Consider the following 22,128-nt stretch of genomic DNA (forward strand, 5'->3'; position numbering starts at 1 on the left):
CAATAGATTGGTTATAGGTAAGAGTATTTAAGGGAAATGGAACAAAAGCAGGTAAACCAGCCTCCCATCCATTGACTCCGTCTACACTTCCTGCTGCCTCAACAAAGCAGCCAGCATAATTAAGGACCCCACGCATCCCAGACATTCGTTTTTCCACCTTCTTCCACCGGGAAAAAGATACAAAAGTCTGAGGTCATGTACCAACTGACTCAAGAATAGCTTCTTCCCTGCTGCTGTCAGACTTTTGAATGGACTTACCTTGCATTAAGTTGATCTTTCTCTACACCCAGCTATGACTGTAACATTACATTCTGCACTCTCTCCTTTCCTTCTCTATGAATGGTATGTTTTGTCTGTATAGCGTGCAAGAAACAATACTTTTCACTGTATGTTAATACATGTGACAATAATAAATCAAATCAAATGAAGTTGGGTTATAGATCAGGCATGATCTTATCGAAACAGGCTCGAGAGGTTAACTGGAATACTTCTATTATATGCTCTTAAAATAGATTCGGGGTAATAAAGGATAACTTAAGTCCCTTTATAGGCTTATAAGTAAATGATCAGAGCAAATACGACTTGGAAGCAATGGTGAAGAGAGAGATCACTAAACAATACAAGAATTAAATCACGGATAAGGAATTAACCTGCAGAACTTTGCACGCTTTAGGCTGGAAAATGTAGGGAGCACTATTTTCACAGGACATGTTATCTGTAACCCTACAATTTCTCAAATCCACTTTCCTGTGTCTGTTAAATTCAGGGGATTATTCAAAAACTTTAAAAACAACATCAGCCTCTGTCATTAGAGTTACCTGTTTGTAGATAAAGACTGTATTCAAAGAATGTTCATCATTTTGTACTTCAACGTTTTGAGATGTAACAGCTTCCCAGTATTTCGGGCTGATTACGATAATGATCAGATATCCTTTCTGCAAATGTAATTTTTAAAAAGAAGCCATTATTAAAGGCAATAACATCATTCAGTAATACAATTCACTCAGTGCATCAATCTTTAGACTAATTATTTTCAAAGTGGCTCTGAAGCACTGTTCAAATATTGAGCGTAATTTTAAAGAGAGACTAACTTACATCATTGATGTATCTTTCCATCCAGTCAATTTTGTTTATACTTCTAAAATTCTGCTCAAACATATCAATCTAAAATAAAAACAGATGGTCTTGAAACAATTTGTTAAAAAAAAAACATACACACACTAGTTGAGACAACATTAAGTCCTGTAACTGCCAAGCAACTTTTTTTTTTATTCATTCGTGGGACATGGGCATCGCTGGCTGGCCAGCATTTATTGCCCATCCCTAGTTGCCCGAGGGCAGTTGAGGGTCAACCACATTGCTGTGGAGTCACATGTAGGCCAGACCAGATGGGTTTTTCTTGGGTTCCCCAGAACATTAGCTGAGTTTCGGGATTAATAGTCTTCGATAATACCGCTAGGCCATTGTCCCCCCAAAACTGACAATAATGAAAACAGAAATTGTCTAGATCAGAGTATATTTCACCGAATTCTTACAATGCTAATTTGAGGGTTGTACTGTGACAAAAATCGTGAGGCATTGCAGGACGATACAAATGGGCAACACTGCAGTTCAATGTGGAGAACTGTAAAGTGGAAGTGAGAATGAAGAGATTGATGACCTATCTCAAGTAGCAAGACTTTAAAGGAAGCAAGTTGTCAAGCATTAATCAAGTCAGATTTAGCAAGAACCAATGCAAACTAAATCCACCATATTGTACCAGAAATATATACTTTACTGAGCTCAATCACTATCTTGCCATGTCGAAGTTGATTACCACTTCAATTACAAATTGGGGAAGATTTGTGCTATGGCTTAAATTCAGGTAAGACTAATTTGAGTACTGTCACCTGGTTGAATCTGAACTGACTTAAGTTATAATATTATCACCTTCATGAACATGTTTTCCCCCAAATACCATGGATAATGTTTGTTGAAGTAAGCCAATTTAGAATGAAAACTCTGAAGAAAGTGTTTCTAAAAACTAAATAGAAAATGGAAATTAAGTTGAAAATTCAACCTTTACGGGACTTCCAAAATCTGACTCTTATTTCGTCAAAGCCAAAAATGTTTTCTCCCAATTATGCTCAAAAATAAATTCAATCTAGTCAATAAATCTGCATTAGCAGATACCAAAACTGTTTTAAAATTGTTCATTCTAATTTAAAAGCTCGATACCTATTTACACAGAAGATACAAGATACAAATAAAAAGCTGCTTCACAAGCAGCAGATAAACACCTATGGTGGAATGATCAACTGCAAATATCTGGCAACTGGCCCTGGACTATGATGTACTATATAAACAGGTTTTTTTGGAACTTCCAGGAAAAGAAACATTAGTTGTCTGGTAAATTTTCAAACACTGCAGAGCAAGGTTCTTTAATAAATCAAAAGAAAAACTTCAACACAATGCATGCAACAAAAATAATCAGATGGTTGTGTAAAAACATTTAATGGCCAACGCTATACATAATCATTGCTGCCCCACAGGGAACAGAAGTACTGACTCTCCCAACCCAGAGATGTTTCTGATTAAGTAATCTAACTAGCTACATAATTACTCAACAGCCTGAGTAGAAATAATTGTTCCTATAAACTCGATTTCCAGTCCTTTCAGCCTCCAAATCTCCAGACATCAAAAACAAATAAAGCCAGGTGCAGATATGCTAGAGAGAGATATTGGCGCAACCAACCTGGGTTTCAAATCCATTCCGGATCAACAATGCAACAAACTTGATGACTTCTTCGACATGCCTGTCATTATCGGTAGCATAAGTCACAAAGACTTTTCCTGGTAAAAATTAAAATAGTCATGTTATTAACGTGCCACTGGCATCTAGGAAATCACAAGCTTCAAAGCTAGAATACCAACATGGAACTTCAATACGAGTTAAAAAGAGCACCAGAGAATAGTTGGTAACAGCAGCTAGTTAGTTACCATATAAAATTATTAAATCATCAGAGAAAATTGACATTTCTTTGACAATTCCAATGTTCATCATAGCTTTGTGGGCTTTATTCTTCATGGGTGGCACAGTGGTTAGCACTGCTGCCTCACGGTGCCAGGGACCCAGTTTCAATTCCAGCCTTGGGTGACTGCCTGCATGGAATTTGCACCGTTCTCCCTGTGTCTACGTGGGTTTCCTCCGGGTGCTCCGGTTTCCTCCCACAGTCCAGGTTGATTGGCCATGCTAAATTGCCCCTTAGTGTCAGAGGGATTAGCAGGATAAATATGTGGGGTTATCGGGTTAGGGCCTGGGTGGGATAGTTGTCAATGCAGGCTCGATGGGCCGAATGGTCTCCTTCTGCACATTAGGGATTCTATAATTCTATTGCACATCTAATTCAATCTGATTCAAATGTCATTTCCATGCAAGAATAATAAAGTTCACAAATTAAAATTAAGCCATCATTTTTAGATAAAGACACTTTTGATTTAGTATCACTACTTACTCTGTTCGCGAGGAAGTGGGATGCTGAATGGTACATTTGTATTTACTGGATCTGTAGGAGCAACTGCCCTGAAAATACATGGGATATGAAATTACAATAATCCACTCTGGAAATGACAAGCAAATTGATCATTAGCAATCCTGACAATCAAATGAAAACTTTTCCTCATGATTTTTTTTAAACAATTCATATTCTAAAACTCTGCATGAAATGAAGTTGCTTTGCACATACTGATTTACTAATGTGCGCACACAATCGGACAACTACAGGGAAGCTACGTGGCTTCCATTTCCATATCATTAGTATGCAAGCATATCTAACTGATATTTTCCTCAATACTGAATATGAGGTTAAAACAAATAAGGTATAAAATATATTAAACACCTCAAAACTTGGTCCTGAAAGGGCCAATACCGGAAACAGTAAACAAACCTGAAATCCGTCTTTCCCTTCTTGTGACTACAGACGGAATAAATAAGATCGATAAAACCTACAATTGCAGCATTGAAAATTTTCACAATATGTCTAAGTCCTGTATTTAATTATTCCACTAAACAATAATGTCAAATACCAGTTTTTGATGTGAAATATCCAGTCTAGAAAACTTTCTATGCAACATCACTCATATCTTTTCCATAACGTACTAATAGAACTACTGATTCACGTCAAGATAGTTCCTGGACTAGAGCCTTCCTAGGGAGCTTCTTTGCTACACAGCTCCATCTTTGGCCTCTGCTGGTATGTCTATCCACACCCCCTCTCCCCCATTTCTTCAATTCTACTGTTCAAGTTCTCCTGCCTTTAACAGTGGGTGTATTTTAGTCCTAATTACAAGTTAACTGCTAGCATCCGCAGCCATCTGGTATAGAGAATTCCAAAGGTTCACAAATATTTGACAGAAGAAATTTCTCAACAATTCTAAATACTTGACACCTTATTTTGAGACTGTGACCCCTAGTTCAAGACTCCCCGACCAAGGCAAATAGCTCCTCAGCATTTACTCTGCCAAGCCCTTAAAGATCTTTGTGTTTCAATTAGATCACCTTTCATTTTTCCAACCTCTAGGGAATCTATTTTACTCGATCTCTATAAATAGGACAGGTTCTCATCCGAAGAATCAATATGAAGAACCTTTGCTGCACCTCCTCCAAAGGCAAGTATACCTTTCTTTAGTTAAAGCATCCAAAGCTGTACACAGTAATCTAGATATGGTCACATCAAAGTCCTGTGCAACTGCAGCAAAACCTCCTTGATATTATACTCCAAACCCCTTGCAATAAATGTCAACATACTATTTGCTTTCCTAACTGCACCTGAATGATAACTTTCCATGTTTTGAGCCTATAGACACCCAAATCACCCTGAACACCAAAATGTAACTGATTCTCACCATTTAAAAAAATATTATTCCTCCCAAAGTGAATAACTTTACATTTCTCCACATTATACACAATTTGCCACCAATCTTCCCTTCTCAATGAACTAGTCTATGCCCCTCTGCATTCTTAACAGCTCATGCTTCTATTCACAGTGGCAAATGCACTGGAGTTCCAATACATGGTACCAAAAGTTAATGGAAAATGTTCCCACAATTTCTTCTCGAGCTACATCTTAATCTCAATTCTATCATGGGTACCTGCTCAGCAGAGAGCAAACTCAGGATAAATAATCAACCCGAGTCCTCAGACACATTGTGTTGGCAAAGGTAGGGCAGGAATTTTGCATCTTCCATTTCTTAAATCAGCAATAAAGCAAACAAAACAGCAAAAGGGAAAATTTAGGGTCTAGTTTTCAAAAATCTTGAACAAGATTTCAAGCAACACAATACTGAATGAAATATCTGCTCCTTATTAAATGCTCATCGAAAAGTGTGAATTCGGACAGACTATTCCCCAGATAAGTAATTTCAACGATTAAAGCTATTTAGTGTTAATTCTCCTGCACCTCATTTCACCTACAACTTCACCCACTCAAATGCTGAACTGCAATAGTTATGACAGCTTACAACTTTCTCATTCACATTGATTATATCTACTTCCTGTAGATAGCAATTTAAAGCTACGACCACTGATGAACTATTCTTTCCAAAGGTCACAAAAAAGTCTGACCTAAATAGTAATGCTGGTACCATACCAAATTTCAAAAAGGTACTAATGGCTTTTTTCCATGAGAGAGAGAGAATTCGGAAGCAAGGAAAATACTTCACATGCCTACCTCGGAAATGAAACATTTCCAGGACTATTTGGATGAATGAAACCTGCAATTAAATTGAAATGATAGAGGTTACACCAAAAGTAAGTTACAGTACATTTCAAAACAGTTATAATAAACCATCTACTATATGCATTGGGTCATAAGATTAAGGGACCTTTACTTTCTTTTATTCATTCGTGGGGCATAGACATCGCTGGCTAGCCAGAATTTATTGCCCATTGAAATCAGCCTTGAAACTGATTGGCTTTCTAGGCCATTTCAAAGGGCATTTAAGAGTTAACAACATTTCCGTGGCTCTGGAGTCACATGTAGGCCAGACCAGGTAAGGATGGCAAGGTAAGGTAAGATTTCCTTCCTTGAAAGACATTAGTGAATCAGATGGGTTTTTCCGACAATTGACAATGGTCATCAGTAGATTCTCAATTGCAGATTTTTCTTTCTAATTCCACCATCTGCTGTGGCAGGATTCAAACCCGGGTCCCCAGAACATTAGCTGAATTTCTGGATTAATAGTCTAGCGATATTATCACCAGGCCATTGCCTCCCCGCTTCTGTCTCCACTTCCTAAACATGTATCCACAATCTTAATAAAGATGACTGACAGTGTCATAGCAACCCCCCCCCCCCCCCCCTCCCCCCCCCCCCCCCCCCCCCCTCCCCCCCCCCACCCCCCCGCCACACATTACCCCCCCTTCCCACCTATGGTAAATTTCACCGAGGCCATACGTGCTGTTTTGTTTTTCAATACATTACACATCATCAAAAAGTTTCACAGTTCACCCAAGTCCTGAATCAGAGGCAGATCATCCTTTTTCATTGTATCTGAACCATATGGTTTTACCTCAATTCAAGAGCAATTGCCTTGAAGGCTGAACTGAAGTGTTAATTAGGAGGCCATTTTGTTTAGTGCATGATGTGAAGATGCCGGCGTTGGACTGGGGTAAGCACAGTAAGAAGTCTAAAACACCAGGTTAAAGCCCAACAGGTTTATTTTGGTAGCACAAGCCACAAGCTTTCAGAGCACTGCTCCTTCATCAGGTGAGTGGGAGTTGTGTTCACAAACAGGGCACATAAAGACACAAACTCAATTTACAAAATAATGGTTGGAATGCGAGTCTTTACAGGTAATCAAGTCTTAACGGTACAGACAATGTGAGTGGAGAGAGGGTTAAGCACGGGTTAAAGAGATGTGTATTGTCTCCAGCCAGGACAGTTCGTGAGATTTTGCAAGTCGTGGGGGTTACAGATAGTGTGGCATGAACCCAAGATCCCGGTTGAGGCCGTCCTCATGTGTGCGGAACTTGGCTATCAGTTTCTGCTCAGCAATTCTGCGTTGTCGTGTGTCATGAAGGCCGCCTTGGAGAATTTGCCACGACTTGCCTGGGCTTGCAAAATCTCACGAACTGTCCTGGCTGGAGACAATACACATCTCTTGAACCTGTGCTTAAACCTCTCTCCACTCACATTCTCTGTACCTTTAAGACTTGATTACCTGTAAAGACTCGCATTCCAACCATTATTTTGTAAATTGAGTTTGTGTCTTTATATGCCCTTTTGTGAACAGAACTCCCACTCACTTGATGAAGGAGCAGCGCTCAGAAGCTTGCGGCTTGTGCTACCAAATAAACCTGTTGTTTAGTGCGCCCAGTTACTGACTGCTCGAACTCATCTTTAAAGTAGTGGCAGCTGGGACCAAACTTCAAAACCAGGGCAGAGGGAAGGAGGAAAATGAAGCTAGTTCATAGGAATATTTTATTGCTGAATAAGGATTTGGTGAACTATATTGGGCGAAAAAATTCTGCTCCTCTAATGGGTCCCAAAACTAATCTCAATCTCCCACTCCCTTAAGAGTGCATCATGATATTTAAAAATGTCACGCACTTTCTAAATTACATTCCATAATAGTTGCGTACTAAAAACATGCCACTAATTAGAAAGCGTTAAAGGTGAATTGACACAATTGCAATGTGACAATCTGAGTGATAATATTGACAGTCAGTTGTTCGTACAGAACTGAATATTGCTGAAAAGTGAGACGGGGGTTGCCAAAGTTTTTTGTCGTGCACTCATCAGGACAAACACAGGAATGCCAAATTTCAAACGACCACAACAATTCACACTACAGAAGAAAAAAAAAGAGTGCTGATTGGTTGGCAAGCTGACTCTGATTGGCTGAGGTGCTGCAATGGTGAAATTACCCAAGCTTCCGGGTAATTTATAAAAAGGTGTAAAGCTTGAACATATCCTTTTGCTTTGCAGAGAACAAGTCCCTGTGTCTGAATGTATGTAACTTCTGGCTAGCGTAAATGAGCCACATTGTGAACTCAACTGATTATCTTAAATTGGCTGTTAGTGCAGTTGTTACCATGCTGGATATAAATTGCTATGATGGTTCGAAGTTTGGCATTGTTGCGTTGTATAGATGAATGCAAGACAAAAATTTCTGCCATGTCTCTCTTTTCCTCAGTATTCAAATGATACTATCTTCGTCTAACTCTGAGCTTATATGCAGGCTTATAAGTGTAGAACACACCCATAGCGGTCAAGAAGTGTGCAATTGAAATTACTGTATTCTCATGTATGCTCCAACATACACTTCTATTTGAAATTAAATTTACTCAAAGTGGCAATGAAAAGTTGCATCAGCTTAGGCAAAAAAAGATGAAAGGGCAATTTTTAAGAGAAAAATAGTTACAGGTACCTGTATTCAAGAAATAATCACTTGGCTGGGTTACTGATTTCCTGTTGGACTGATTTAGCAAGGGATAAATGGTGGAAGTTTATATAAATATATTGACAGAATGGCTAAAAGTGACGTGGATCACTGAAGGTAGAGTAGGGTAAACAGAGTCAAAGGAGGCAACAGTGGAGAAACACTTCTGGGGGAATGGGGGATTATGATGTGGGCAGACTGAAGATACTGAGCCTGTTTACCTCAAGAGTAAAGGCAGCCCAAGGTTTCATGCAGGTATTTAAAATCAGGAAGGAAGGAAGGATTTAGGTAAAGTAAATAGAGAAAAATCTGTGGTCAATGATGTATGGATAACTTGAGGGAACAGAGTCGAGATTGGCAAAACAAAGCAAGAGGGACAGGAGGATAAACTCATAGAATTCCTAGAATGCAGAAGGAGGCCATTCAGCCCATCAAGTCTGCACCGACCACAATCCCACCCAGGTCCTATTCCCGTAACTCCAGATAATTCCCTGCTAACCCCCTGACACTAGGGTCATTTTAGCAATCAGCCTAACCCGCCATCTGTGGACTGTGGGAGGAAACCGGAGCACCTGGAGGAAATCCACGCAGACACAGGGAGTATGTGCAAACTCCACACAGACAGTGACCCAAGGCCAGAATTGAACCCATGTCCCTGGCGCTGTGAGGCAGCAGTGCTAACCACTGTGATACCGTGCCACCTCAAACAATGGTTTCATGGTCATCAGTAGATTCTTAATTCCAGATATTTTTTAATGAATTAAAATTGCACCATCTGCGGGATTTGAACATTAGCTGAGTTTCTGGATTAATAGCCCAGTGATAATGCCACTCGGCCATCGCCTCTGTCAACTAGTTTTATGTGAGGGGTTGAACGTATTGCCTGAAAGGATGGAGAAAACAGATTCAACCGGTTTCAAAAGGGAATTGGATAAACACGGAAAAATTGCAGTCAAATGGGACCTGGGTGTGCAAGTCCACAGATCCTTGAAGGTGACGTCACAGGTGGAGAAGGTAGCGAATAAGGCATATGGCATGCTTGCCTTTATAGGACGGGGCATAGAGTATAAAAGTTGGGGTCTGATGTTGCAGTTGTATAGAACGTTGGTTCGGCCGCATTTGGAATACTGCGCCCAGTTCTGGTTGCCACACTACCGGAAGGACCTGGAGGCTTTAGAGAGAGTGCAGAGGAGGTTTACCAGGATGTTGCCTGGTATGGAAGGCCTTAATTATGAGGATAGATTGGGTAAACTGGGGTTGTTCTCACTGGAAAGACAGAGGATGAGGTGTGACCTAATAGAGGTGTATAAAATTATGAAAGGCATAGATAGGGTGAATGGTGGGAAGCTTTTTCCCAGGTCGGTGGTGACAAGGTGAGGCGGGGGGGGGGGGTAACACGGATATCAGAAGGTCGTATTTTATGCAGAGGGTGGTGGGGGCCTGGAATGCGCTGCCGGGCAAGGTGGTGGAGGCGGATACACTGGGAACGTTTAAGACTTATCTAGATAGCCACATGAACGGAGTGGGAATGGAGGGATACAAAAGAATGGTCTAGTTTGGACCAGGGAGCGGCGCGGGCTTGGAGGGCCGAAGGGCCTGTTCCTGTGCTGTATTGTTCTTTGTTGGACAGTAATGGGACCAGCTAGATTTTTCTTTGAAAGAGCAGGCACAGACCAAATGAGTTAAACAGTGTCTTTCTAAGCTACACTATTGTTTGATTGTATGAGTACTTTTGTGGATAATATGCCGACACAGTGGCACAGTGGTTAGCACTGCTGCCTCACAGTGCCAGGGACCCAGGTTCGATCCCCAGCTTGGGTCACTATCTGTGTGGAGTTTGCATGTTCTCCCCGTGTCTGCGTGGTTTCCTCTGGGTGCTCCAGTTTCTTCCCACAGTCCAAAGATGTGCGAGTTAGGTGGATTGGCCATGGTAAATTGCCCCTTAGTGTCAGGGGGACTAGCTAGGGTAAATGTTTGGGGATATGGGAATAGGGCCTGAGTGGGATTGTGGTCGGTGCAGACTCGATGGGTGGAATGGCCTCCTTCTACACTGGAGGATTCTATGATTCTATGCCAGTGGTAGAAGCAAAGCTGATAATCAATTAGGAACATGGCGTATTATAAAAGTGTAACAAAGAAAATAACGGAACAGAGCATAGATAAATCCCCAGCACCAGACAGTAGGTGAAAAGTATGTGTAAGGAAATTACAGAAATATTAAATATGCAAAATTCCCTTCATTCAGAAATTGTGCCATCGGACTGACTACTAGTCTCTCCTTTATTTAAGATAGCTGAACAAGAAACTGGGCCATTTTAGGCCCCTCAGTTTAGCGTTGGCTCAAGGGGAGCTACCAGAATGTGATTAGGGATAAAATGATTGAGTGCCCAAGCAAATAAGAGAATACTGGAAAGTGCAATCTGTTCTGTTAAAATGCAAGTCTTGTCTTAGAGGTGGTCATTAAAAAGACAAGCAAATGGGTGTCTAGACAAACTTCAGGAAGGATCTTATGTTCCAGCTGTACCAAACACTGCTTAAACCCCATTTGGAGCTCTGCATTCAGTTGTTGGTACCACATCACAGGAAGAATGTGTTGACATTTGAAAGAGTTCAACACAGGTTCACCAAAATTAAACTAGAATGAAATCAGAGCTAAAAAGATTCAATTATGAGGACAGATTACATAGACCTGGCTTCTGTTCCCTTGAACAGAACTGTGCCCTCTTCAACATACAAGATTAACAACAGGTCATCCAATGGATAGAGCAGAGAGGGAAGCAACTTCCTCTGATGGGCGTGTTCAGAACAAGGTAGTATAACTTTAAAATTAGGCTGTACAAAAGCAACATCAGAAAGAACTTCCTAACACAAAAGGTTAGTGCAAATCTGGAGGTGTTTCCCTCCTTCTCTTTCTGTCCTCAAAAGGCAGTTACAGTAGTAGGTCAACTGAAAGTTTAAAAACTGAAATTAACAGATTTTTGTTAGATAAGCGCATTAGGGTTATGGAACAAAGGTGGGTAGAGGGAGATGAAATATAGATTAATCATTGAATTTTAAGTGAATGGCGGAACATTCGAGGGGCTGAATGGCCTACTTCAGTTCCAATACAGGCAGAGAAAGTGGGTGGGGAAACGATGACAAATGGAGCTCAGTGTGGGCAAGTATGTTACGAAGCATTATAAACTTCAAAGACCCCAGTACACATTTACGTGTGTGTTCCTTATTTACTGGTTTGTTCTGCTTAACCTTTGCAACCTTGAAGATTATTCAATGCACAATTGTTACATTTATATATGAATAAGATGTTTACGTCACCAACTTGAGATAAGCTGTTGAAAGTATTTATATTTTATATGTGCCCTCTAAGGCTTCAGTGCATATGGGGGGGTGGGGGAGGGAGGGAGGGAGGGAGGGAGAGTGGGAGGGAGGGAGGGAGGGAGGGAGGGAGGGAGGGAGGGAGGGAGGGAGGGGTTCCAATCCCACCTTAGCAGCTGGTGCAATTTAATCTTTATCAAGAAATCTAGAATTGAAACTATTCTCAGTAATGGTCACCGATTGTTGCAAAAACCCATTTGATTCACTAATGTCATTCAAGGAAGGAAATCTGCCATCTTTATCTGGTCTATCCTACACGTGACTTCAGACCAACAGCGATATGGTTGACTCTTAGCAAACCATCCTGCTCAACGACAATTAGGGATGGGCACCAAATGCTGGCCTTGCCAGTGATGCCCACATCCCATGAAAGAACAAAAAATACAAAATATGTATATAAATATATTTGGTAATAAAATATCAAAAACTGACCACCACCAAATAACGTTAGCAAATTAGAAAAGATGAAACAACTGCTGAGGGGAGAAAGGCAAACCAGTAACTGCAGATGAGGTAGTTAACTTGAAAAGGTGATGATGATAAGCATTAATTATTTTTTATTCTTTCGTGGGACATGGGTGTTGCTGGCTGGCCAGCATTTATTGCCCATCCCTAGTTGCCCTTGAGAAGGTGGCAGTGAGCTGCTGCCTTGAATCACTACAGTCTACGGGCCTGGTTTTACCATTTTGAGTCTAAGTGCCGAATCTGGGCGTCAAATAGATCCGCGCCCGGAATCCTCTTTCCAGCGCGCCCATACGCGTTTTGCCGGCTTCGGTCCGATTCGCGCTGTGGGCGGGGCTTAGCGCTGGCGGACCGATTGGAGCTCTGAACTGCGCATGCGCAGTTCGAAAAAAATCTGACAGAGCGAGCCCGGGCTCGGAAATAAAAAGCAGAAAGCAGAGAGAGCGGCTCTCTGACGATCATCCTCTGGGGGGGGGGGGGGGGGGGGGGGGGGGGGTCATCCTCCGGGGGGGGGGGGGGGGTTCCGTCGCCACTCTGCGGGCGATCCCTCCTCCCCACCAGAGGAACGAATTCCTCCTGCCGGAGTGGGCGTGCGGCCATGCCATCCCACAAAACCTTCAGGATGAAGCGATTCCTCACTAAGAAGATGAAGCAGAACCGGCCGATTCCACAGTGGATCCGCATGAAAACCAGCTACAAGATCAGTACAAGTCCAAGAGGAGAGACTGGAGAAGGACCAAGCTGGGCCTGTAAAGGGATGCACCATCACTGGTACACTACCAGCCACAGATTACTCTTCCCTGCAGGGGCAGGAGAGCGGGAGAGATGGCTGTGGCTGGTAGTGTACCAGTGATGTTGTATCCCTTTACAGGCCCAGCTTGGTCCTTCTCCAGTCTCTCCTCTTGGACTTGTACTGATCTTGTAGCCGGTTTTCATGCAGATCCACTGTGGAATCGGCCGGTTCTGCTTCATCTTCTTAGCGAGGAATCGCATCATCCTGAAGGTTTTGTGGGATGGCACGGCTGCACGTCCACTCCGGCAGGAGGGATTCGTTCCTCCGGTGGGGAGGAGGGATCGCCCGCAGAGTGGCGACGGAACCCCCTGCCCCCCCCCCTCCCCACCGGACCGGCCGCAGACTGGGGAGCGGAAACCCCCCCCCCCCCCAAAACCAGAGGATGACCTGGGTCAGAGAGCCGTTGCAGGCTCTGACCCTGCTTTTCGGAAGCTGCAGCGACAACTTCAGACTTTTATTTGCAGATCGCTTCCAGCGCAGATGCAGAACGGGCCAGAAGACGGTAAAGTGAGATTTGGCGGTAGGGTTGGGCGCGCGGTTCATTAAGTCGATTTAAATGCATTTAAATCGTCGGGCCGTCGATTTGGGCGCGGGTGCTCGGTGTCAGTAAAGCCGCGATCTGTTCGGAATCGGGTGCAGATCGCGGTATAGGCCCGACGCCCAACTTTACCGCGATTTCGCACCCGAAAACGGGCGTGAAGTTTTGGTAAAATCGGGCCCTGTGTGTTGTGTGGCTGACCCACAATGCCTTTAGGAAGACAATGCCAGGACATTGACCCAGTGACTGTGAGGGAACGGCGATATATTTCCAAGTCAGGATGGTGAGTGGCTTGGAGGGGAATTTACAGGTGGTGGTGTTCCCAAGTATCTGCTGCCCTTGTCCTTCTAGATGTAAGTGGTTGTGGGTTTGAAAGGTGCTGTCTAAGCGGATGTTTGTGGAAGTGGGGCCTGTCAAACGGGTTGCTTTGCATTTAATGGAAAGCTAGATTAGTGCATAAAAGGAGAAAGCAAAAGAAGGACTTGCTCATGGAATAAGATGAAGTGGGGTGGGAGATAGCTACTGTGGAATGTTAGCTGGATCCGTTGGGCGAAATGGCCTGTTCCTGTGTTGTTGCTTTATAATATCAGCTGGCCTAGATTTGTTAACAGCAATGTTTGAATCAGAGCTTCTGAAAACACCAATTAAATAGAAAGGAAATTTAGTCAGTGATGCATACAGGTAGTCGATAAGCCAAGCCATAAAAGGCATACTAGGAAAGCTTAGGTATTCCGCACAGGAGGAATTGTAGCAGCCTGGATAGAAGATTGGCATTCAAACAAGAATAAATGAGTATTGCTTGGGTTGGAGTTGCTGTTGCCTGCGTTTCAGTGAGGGGTCCACTTCTGTTCTCATAAGCGATTTGTCCATTCATTTTCAGAATGCCAATTTTGAAATGTCAAAAAGTAGATGCTTCAGCAATCACTAAGCTTTAGAATGACAGGAATGGTAATCAGGGAGACAGATGCAACTTCCTCTGGATAAATGCAAGGTTAAGCATTTTGGAGGTGAAACATCGAGAGCATAAATTCAATGGAAAAGGATAAAAACTTGTGGATGAACAAAGGCTTAGGGTGAACGTTTTGGATTAGAGGCAACATTCCTGCCTTGAAGTCTTAGGTTACTGGCCCGACTTAGTTGAAGAATGTAATGTAGGCTGATGCTTCAATAGTGTAATCAAAGGGTGTCACCTCACTGAAGTGCTGCCTTTCAGATGGGGCATCAAAATTAAACCAAGGTCCTGGCTATCCATAGAGGTACATGCAAAAGGAATGATAATAGGGAGTTCTGCTTTTGCCTGACTAACAGTGGAAAGTATGCTATGCACAAATTGGCTATTGTGGTTAATTGCAAACAGGAACCATACTTCAAAACAACCCAATTCATTGTGGGGCACTTTTAAGATGTTCTGAGACTATGAAAAGCAGCCAAATAAAACATGTTGGGAATCAAATACTTAATAAGGTTAAGGAGACTCAAGTACTTGAATGATTTGCTTTGCATTGGTATGTGACTCCAGCTTCTATTGCTCACTGACACTCAAATGTTGTGGTTCTTTATGTCACCATTTTGTAATTAATTATTTTTATTGTAATGAAATAAAGCCCCTCCCTTTAGTGCTAAAATACAAAAAAAAAATGCATCTCTAATCCCTCAAACACAACACCTTGAAGAGAAAGTTAAAAAGCATGAGTTAACCTGGCGTCCCAAAGCTGTGGTTGACTCTTCCCGGGGGAGTAGGAGGAAAATGGCCAGGTTCAGGAACGTATACAGAAATCCTAGGTCGACAAGGGTTCTGCGGCAGAAAAGGACCAGTTGGTTGAACTGGGTAAGAATGCAAAGAAAACCCAGGTTCAAGGTGCGACAGTCCAAGTGTGCCTTGTGATGAGACTGGCAAGGGTGGTCCAAAACTCCTATTCCGCGACACATCAGTTAGGCTGTCTGTTGGCGACCAGTTGCCAGCAGGTTCCAAAGTGTAACCTCCCCCGCACTTGGAAGCGTGAGGAACCTGCCAATTTTCAACTTGTCCTGAAGGTGAACTGGAACGGTTATTCATTTGGTGAAATGCAGCAGCAGCAGCTTGGAAACTGTTCATATCTCCAGTTAGACACTCTGCAGAACGCGATGTGAAGGGCGAGAACTGTCCAGAATAACGTGAGAATTCTCCACCGCTGGAGCAGCAATTCACTGGCACCGGACTCGGTGCAAAGTCAAACGATTTGATCTGTGATCTTAAAAGGGAGCTTTCGCTATCTGTTTCATCATTTTCCTCTGGCCTGTTTTTTGATGATTTAGCATATGGTTGTGAAGGATTTATATACCTGTGGGCATAAAACAAAAATTATAGTTCATTTCAAAGTAAAGTAAAAAGTTTATTTATTCGTCACAAGCAAGTCTTACATTAACAGTGCAATGAAGTTATTGTGAAATTCCCCTAGTCGCCACAGTCTGGCGCCTGTTCGGGTCAATGCACCTAACCAGAATGGGGGAGAAAACCGGAGCACCCAAAGGAACCCACGCAGACACGGGGAGAACGTGCAAATTCCACACAGACAGTGACCCAAGCCGGGAATCGAACCCAGGTCCCTGTGAGGCAGCAGTGCTGACCACTATGCCACCGTGCCTCCCCTGTCTATCAACATACACAGTTAAAACATTGCTTCTTATTAGCAGCACGTATGTTTAAACCCAAGTTCTAGAATATATCCTGCAAACAAAAGAATGAAGTAATACCAACTCTGGGTGTTAAAGGAGTATAGAAGAGGAAGATGGAGGAGCCACAGTTTGACATTTTGAATTTCAAGTGGCAGGAGTGTCTGGGTCTTGATTTCAACATGTCGAGATAAATGGAGAAGGAACAAGAGTATGTAACTTCAGACGAGTAAATAGCTTAGATATAGGGCGGCACAGAGGTTAGCAATGCTGCCTCACAGCGTCAGGGACCTGGGTTCAATTCCAGCCTCTGGTCACTATCTGTTGGAGTTTCCACATTCTCCCTGGGTCTGCGTGGATTTCCTCTGAGTGCTCCAGTTTCCTCCCACAGTCCAAAGATGTGCGGTTTAAGTTGTTTGGCTGTGTTAAAAAGTGTCAGGGAGATTTGGCAGGGTAAATACTTGGGGGTAGGGGGATAGGGCCTGGGTGGGATCGTTGTCGGTGTGGGCTCGATGGCCGAATGGCCTCATTCTACACTGCAGGGATTCCATGATTCTATAAGCACTAAACACTGTAATGGTGATAAAAGAGAGTTAGAAATGTTGCATCCAGAGGATGTTTTATATCTTGTCCAGATCCAAGAGATAGACCAAGATTATGAAAGATGGGTGCGCTAGTTTCCCAGCCATAGAGAGCTTTGCCTGTAATAAAACCACGCCGGATGATAAGGCTGTGGGTTAGCTATAAACGTAAGAGGTAAAAAGGTTATGATAGTTAAGGTGAAGAATTAAAAACCGCCATGTATGAGAAATCAGTCAGTCAGTGCAGAAAAAGTGGGAAACAATGAAGCTATCTCAAGAGAAACTCAGGGGTGGGAATTTTGGTACAGTGATCAACATCGAGGAATTAAAGAATATTAAGAGAAGTGGGACAAAATGATGTGTCTGAAGGAGGAGAAAGTACCAGAGTAGAGGGAAGAAATCAAATTGTGACTTGGTGATATGGCAAAACCAGCAATATTGCTATGGTTTGCGTAGGACAGGTGATGGAAAGTGTAGTGCAGCAGGAAGGCTTTCGTAAAGGGCAGATATCACTCATCAAAGCCATCATCCCTAATAAGACTGTGTCTTATTTATAGCTGAATTGACATTCTGGAGCAGCATGTTTGTTGGTACACTGGCAGAGTCCGTTGCAGAACAGGTGGGTAGGGCGGGCAAGAGGGGTGATGATGGGTTAGGACTGGGATGAGGGCAGCATTGCGTTCAAGTGCATGGACATGAGAGATGGCATGACTGGAGGATGGGAAGAAAGGCCCAAGTGAGACGATAGTACTGGACTGTTACAGATCAGTAGCCAAAATGCACGTTGCATTTAAATTCCAAAGGTGAAATTTAACAATCTTCCTGCGAAATTAAATATCACCATGACGACTGGCTAAATGCTTCCATGTTCCTCTGAAAAGCTACACAACTATCAAAAACCGATCCCCATCTTCCAGATACAAATCACAAGTGATGAAAAATCATTCTTTGAAATGAATCTCCGACTTCTCTATCACAAAATTGGGGGTCAAGGTAGTCATTACTGAGGGTGACTGCAGCAAATTACAAGAGGACATTAATAAAAACTTGCAGAATGGGCAAATAAAGTTCAACACAGATAAAGAGGCGCTTGTACATGCCCACGACTTAGAATGTTACTCATCACTTGAAAAGTGTCAGTCTAGATGGGTTAGAGGAGCAAAAGGGACCTCAAGAGTACAAATAAATCAGTCAATAAAAAGTTGTACCACAGGTTAGAAAGGCCATAATAAAAGCAAATCAAACACTGGGCTTTATTTCCAGAGGGACTGAATTGAAAAGTTATGCTAACTTGTGTTAAAACATATTTCAGGGCTTTATTAATAGGGTTATAGAGTACAAGAGTAAAAGGAGGTTATACTGAACTTATACAAGACACTAGTTAGACCTCAGCTGGAGCATTGTGTACAGTTCTAGGTGCCGCACTACAGGAAGGATGTAAATGCACTGGAAAGAATGCAGAAGATATTTACAAGAATGGTTCCAGGGATGAGAAACTTCAGTTATCAGGATAGATTGAAGAGATTGAGACTGTTCTCCTGAGAGAAGGTGGCTGAGGGAAGATTTGATTGAAATGTTTAAAACCATGAGGAGGTTGGATAGAGTAGAAAGCGAGAAACTGTTCCCGCCCATAAAAGGATCAAGAACGAGAGGGCACAGATTTAAAGTGATTTGCAAAAGAAGAAAATGTGATGCGAGAAAATAAACTTCCACACATTGAGTGATTCAGGTCTGGAATGCACTGCCTGGAAGTGTGGTGGAAGCAGGCTCAATTGAGGCATTTAAGAGAGCATTTTATGATTATGTGCGCGCAAGGGTACAGGGAAAAGGCAGGGGAATGGCACTAAGTCATGATGATCCTTTGGAGAGCTGGTGCAGACAGGATGGGCCAAATGGCCTCCTTCTGCACTGTAACAACTCAGAGTAGTTCTGGTCACCATATTTTAAAAAGGATATAGTGGCACTGGAGAGGATGCAGAGAAGATTTAGAAGGATACCATCAGAATTGCATGGGTGGACATATCAAGAAAGGATCGACAGGTTGGTTCCCTTTACTCTTGAAAAAAAAAGCCTGAGTGGTGACACAATGGAGGCCTTTGAAATTATAAAAGATTCCGATAGAGTGGATAGACAGAGAGAGAACATTTCCTCTCGGGAGGAAGAGTCTAATTTGAGGCCATCAATTTAACCTGCATTGGCCGCATTAAAATTGCCCCTTAGTATCCCAAGATGTAGGTTAGATGGACTAGCCATGGGAAATGTATGCAGGTAGGGGGCCTGGTGAGATACTCGCTCAGAGAATGAGTGCAGCCTTGATGGGCCAAATGGCCTCTTCCGCACTGTAGGGATTCTATGATTAATGAGTTGAACAATGGAGGAGAGTCACTGGAGAATAGCAAAGTCAACCATGTCAAAGATCGCACCGAGATAGAGAAAGGATCTGCTCCGTCAACAGTGTCACTTTGACTTTGCTTGGGTCCAATTTGGTTTTAACTGACTGCACTAAAGTTGATGTGGAGATGCCGGCGTTGGACTGGGGTAAGCACAGTAAGAAGTCTCACAACACCAGGTTAAAGTCCAACAGGTTTATTTGGTAGCAAATACCATAAGCTTTCGGAGCGCTGCCCCTTCGTCAGATGGAGTGGATATTGCCTCAGCAAAAATCAGTGACTGCAAGCAGCAACCTAAATGCTCCAATTAAATTTTAACTATTTGGAAGGCCACATATCAAGAGATTAAAAGAAATATCTTAAATGGACTCTCCACTTAAACAACCTGTAAAAAGTGAGCTCTTCTCAAAAAGGTCTAGCACGCTCACTTAGGGGATTCAGCATTACATTGCTGTATAAGAAAAAGAAAAAGAAAATGGAAAGAAGATGTGTAGGTGTAAACATAAGCTGCATGTCACGACAATCAATTTTACCCATGGTGCAGCAAGCAACAACAAAACCAAAGGAGCTCAAGAGATAACAGATGCTGATTATGATGTACCCATGGAGTTCCAAGTTCACATTATTTCGAGGGTAATTCTCTTACATGCAACTTATGGAAAATTTTGATCGCTTTCATTACATATAAAGCAAAAGGAGTAGCTTGTTGTGAGCGACAGTACTCTCCCCCTCACCCTCAGCTACCACAATATAAAGGCGTATTTCCTGAAATTGCTCACTGTCTCATTTGTACATCATACACTTGTTAACAGCCAGCAAGAAAACTGGAGACAAACCTCAGCAAGATCAATCCCATCACTTTTAAAAATGTTGCTCTAATTAAAGTTTTAAAGTTTAATTATTCGTGTCGCAAGTAGGCCTACATTAACACTGCAATGAAGTTACTGTGAAAATCCCCTAGTCACCACACTCCGGCGCCCAATTAGATACACTGAAAGAGAATTTAGCATGGCCAATGCACCTAGCCAGAACATCTTTCAGACTGTGGGAGGAAATCGGAGCACCTGGAGGAAACCCACACAGACACGAGAGAGAACATGCAGACTCTACACAGACTGTGACCCAAGCCAGGAATCGAACCCAGGTCTCTGGCGCAGTGAGGCAGTAGTGCTAACCACTGTGCCACCGTAAATATGTTCCTTTCCCCATAAAGATAGGAAAAGCAAGCAAACCAGAACATCGGTAACTTCAAATATCAATTGATGTTTTGATACTAATCTCTAAACCCCAAGTTCCAGTCACACAAGACTAGTTCCAAAGCTTTCTCATTCCGTCACATTGTTTAATCAATTACTAAGGCGCAGACTGAGAAATGGAAAGAGAATGCAGACCCAGAATTTTCATTAGAAGAACCAACAGAATAGCACCGAGGGCTGTTAGACTGTGGAATCCTTCACCACAATTGGCTATTGAGGCAGAGACAAGAACATCATTGGCTGTTGAAGCAGAGAGGAGGATATCAAAGTACATACAACACAGAAACAGGTCATTCAGGCCAACTGGTGCATGCCACAGTTTAAGTCCCACACAAATCTCATCCCACACGTCTGTCAACGCTGAGCGGAACATAATGGGCTAAAAAGCACTACTTCTCCTAACCCTTTCAGCATCATTTCCTATCCCTTTATCCTTCACATGCTCAAGTAATTTATTAAAGGTAAACACCTGCTTGTAGCAAGATGAATATCCTTACTATTCACTGGATAAATAAGTTTCTTCTGAAACATCTACTAGATTAGTGACCATCTTATATTTATGGCCTGCAATACTGTTCTCAGTAAGAAGTCTCACAACACAAGGTTAAAGTCCAACAGGTTTATTTGGCAGCACTAGCTTTCGGAGTCTCAAGCTCCTTCATCAGGTGAGTGAGGACTTGTGTTCACAAACAGGGCATATAAAGACACAAACTCAATTTACAAGATAATGGTTGGAATGCGAGTCTTTACAGGTAATCAAGTCTTAAAGGTACAGACAATGTGAGTGGAGAGAGGGTTAAGCACAGGTTAAAGAGGTGTGCATTGTCTCCAGCCAGGACAGTTAGTGAGATTTTGCAAGCCCAGGCAAGTCGTGCTGTTTACAGATAGTGTGACATGAACCCAAGATCCTGGTTGAGGCCGTCCTCATGTGTGCGGAACCTGGCTATCAGTTTCTGCTCAGCGATTCTGCGTTGTCGTGTGTCGTGAAGGCTGCCTTGGAGAACGTTTACCCGAAGATCAGAGGCTGAATGCCCATGGTACATGGTACAGTATGTGATATCATCTCACGTGAGAACACCATCCACCAGGTACACGGTCCATACTCTTGCAACTCGGCCAACGTTGTCTACCTGATACGCTGCAGGAAAGGATGTCCCGAGGCATGGTACATTGGGGAAACCATGCCGACGCTACGACAATGGATGAATGAACACCGCTCGACAATCACCAGGCAAGAGTGTTCTCTTCCTGTTGGGAAATACTTCAGCGGTCACGAGCATTCGGCCTCTGATCTTCGGGTAAACGTTCTCCAAGGCAGCTTTCACGACACACGACAGCGCAGAGTCACTGAGCAGAAACTGATAGCCACGTTCCGCACACGAGGACGGCCTCAACCGGGATCTTGGGTTCATGTCACACTATCTGTAACCCCCACGACTTGCCTGGGCTTGCAAAATCTCACTAACTGTCCTGTCTGGAGACAATACACACCTCTTTAACCTGTGCTTAACGCTCTCTCCACTCACAATTGGCTATACCTTTACGACTTGATTACCTGTAAAGACTCGCATTCTAACCATTATTTTGTAAATTGAGTTTGTGTCTTTATATGCCCTGTTTGTGAACAGAACTCTCACTTACCTGACAAAGGTGCAGCACT

The 22,128-nt window shown here is 42.8% G+C and overlaps 1 protein-coding gene across 2 annotated transcripts in view; it reads right to left on the reverse strand.

The window, feature by feature from the left end:
• Window positions 1-22,128, reverse strand: part of traf3ip2l (TRAF3 interacting protein 2-like) — a 63,631-nt gene that overhangs the window by 7,859 nt on the left and 33,644 nt on the right. For both annotated transcript variants that reach the window (XM_078232866.1, XM_078232865.1), the window contains 6 exons: window positions 15,288-15,910; window positions 5,709-5,751; window positions 3,495-3,562; window positions 2,735-2,832; window positions 1,096-1,164; window positions 819-935 (listed from right to left, as the gene is read on the reverse strand). In XM_078232866.1, coding sequence (XP_078088992.1) covers window positions 819-935; window positions 1,096-1,164; window positions 2,735-2,832; window positions 3,495-3,562; window positions 5,709-5,751; window positions 15,288-15,910 — 1,018 coding nt within the window. The remainder of the gene's footprint in view (window positions 1-818; window positions 936-1,095; window positions 1,165-2,734; window positions 2,833-3,494; window positions 3,563-5,708; window positions 5,752-15,287; window positions 15,911-22,128) is intronic.

This window comes from Mustelus asterias, chromosome 17 (assembly GCF_964213995.1).
Source record: "Mustelus asterias chromosome 17, sMusAst1.hap1.1, whole genome shotgun sequence".
Lineage (NCBI taxonomy): Eukaryota > Metazoa > Chordata > Chondrichthyes > Carcharhiniformes > Triakidae > Mustelus > Mustelus asterias.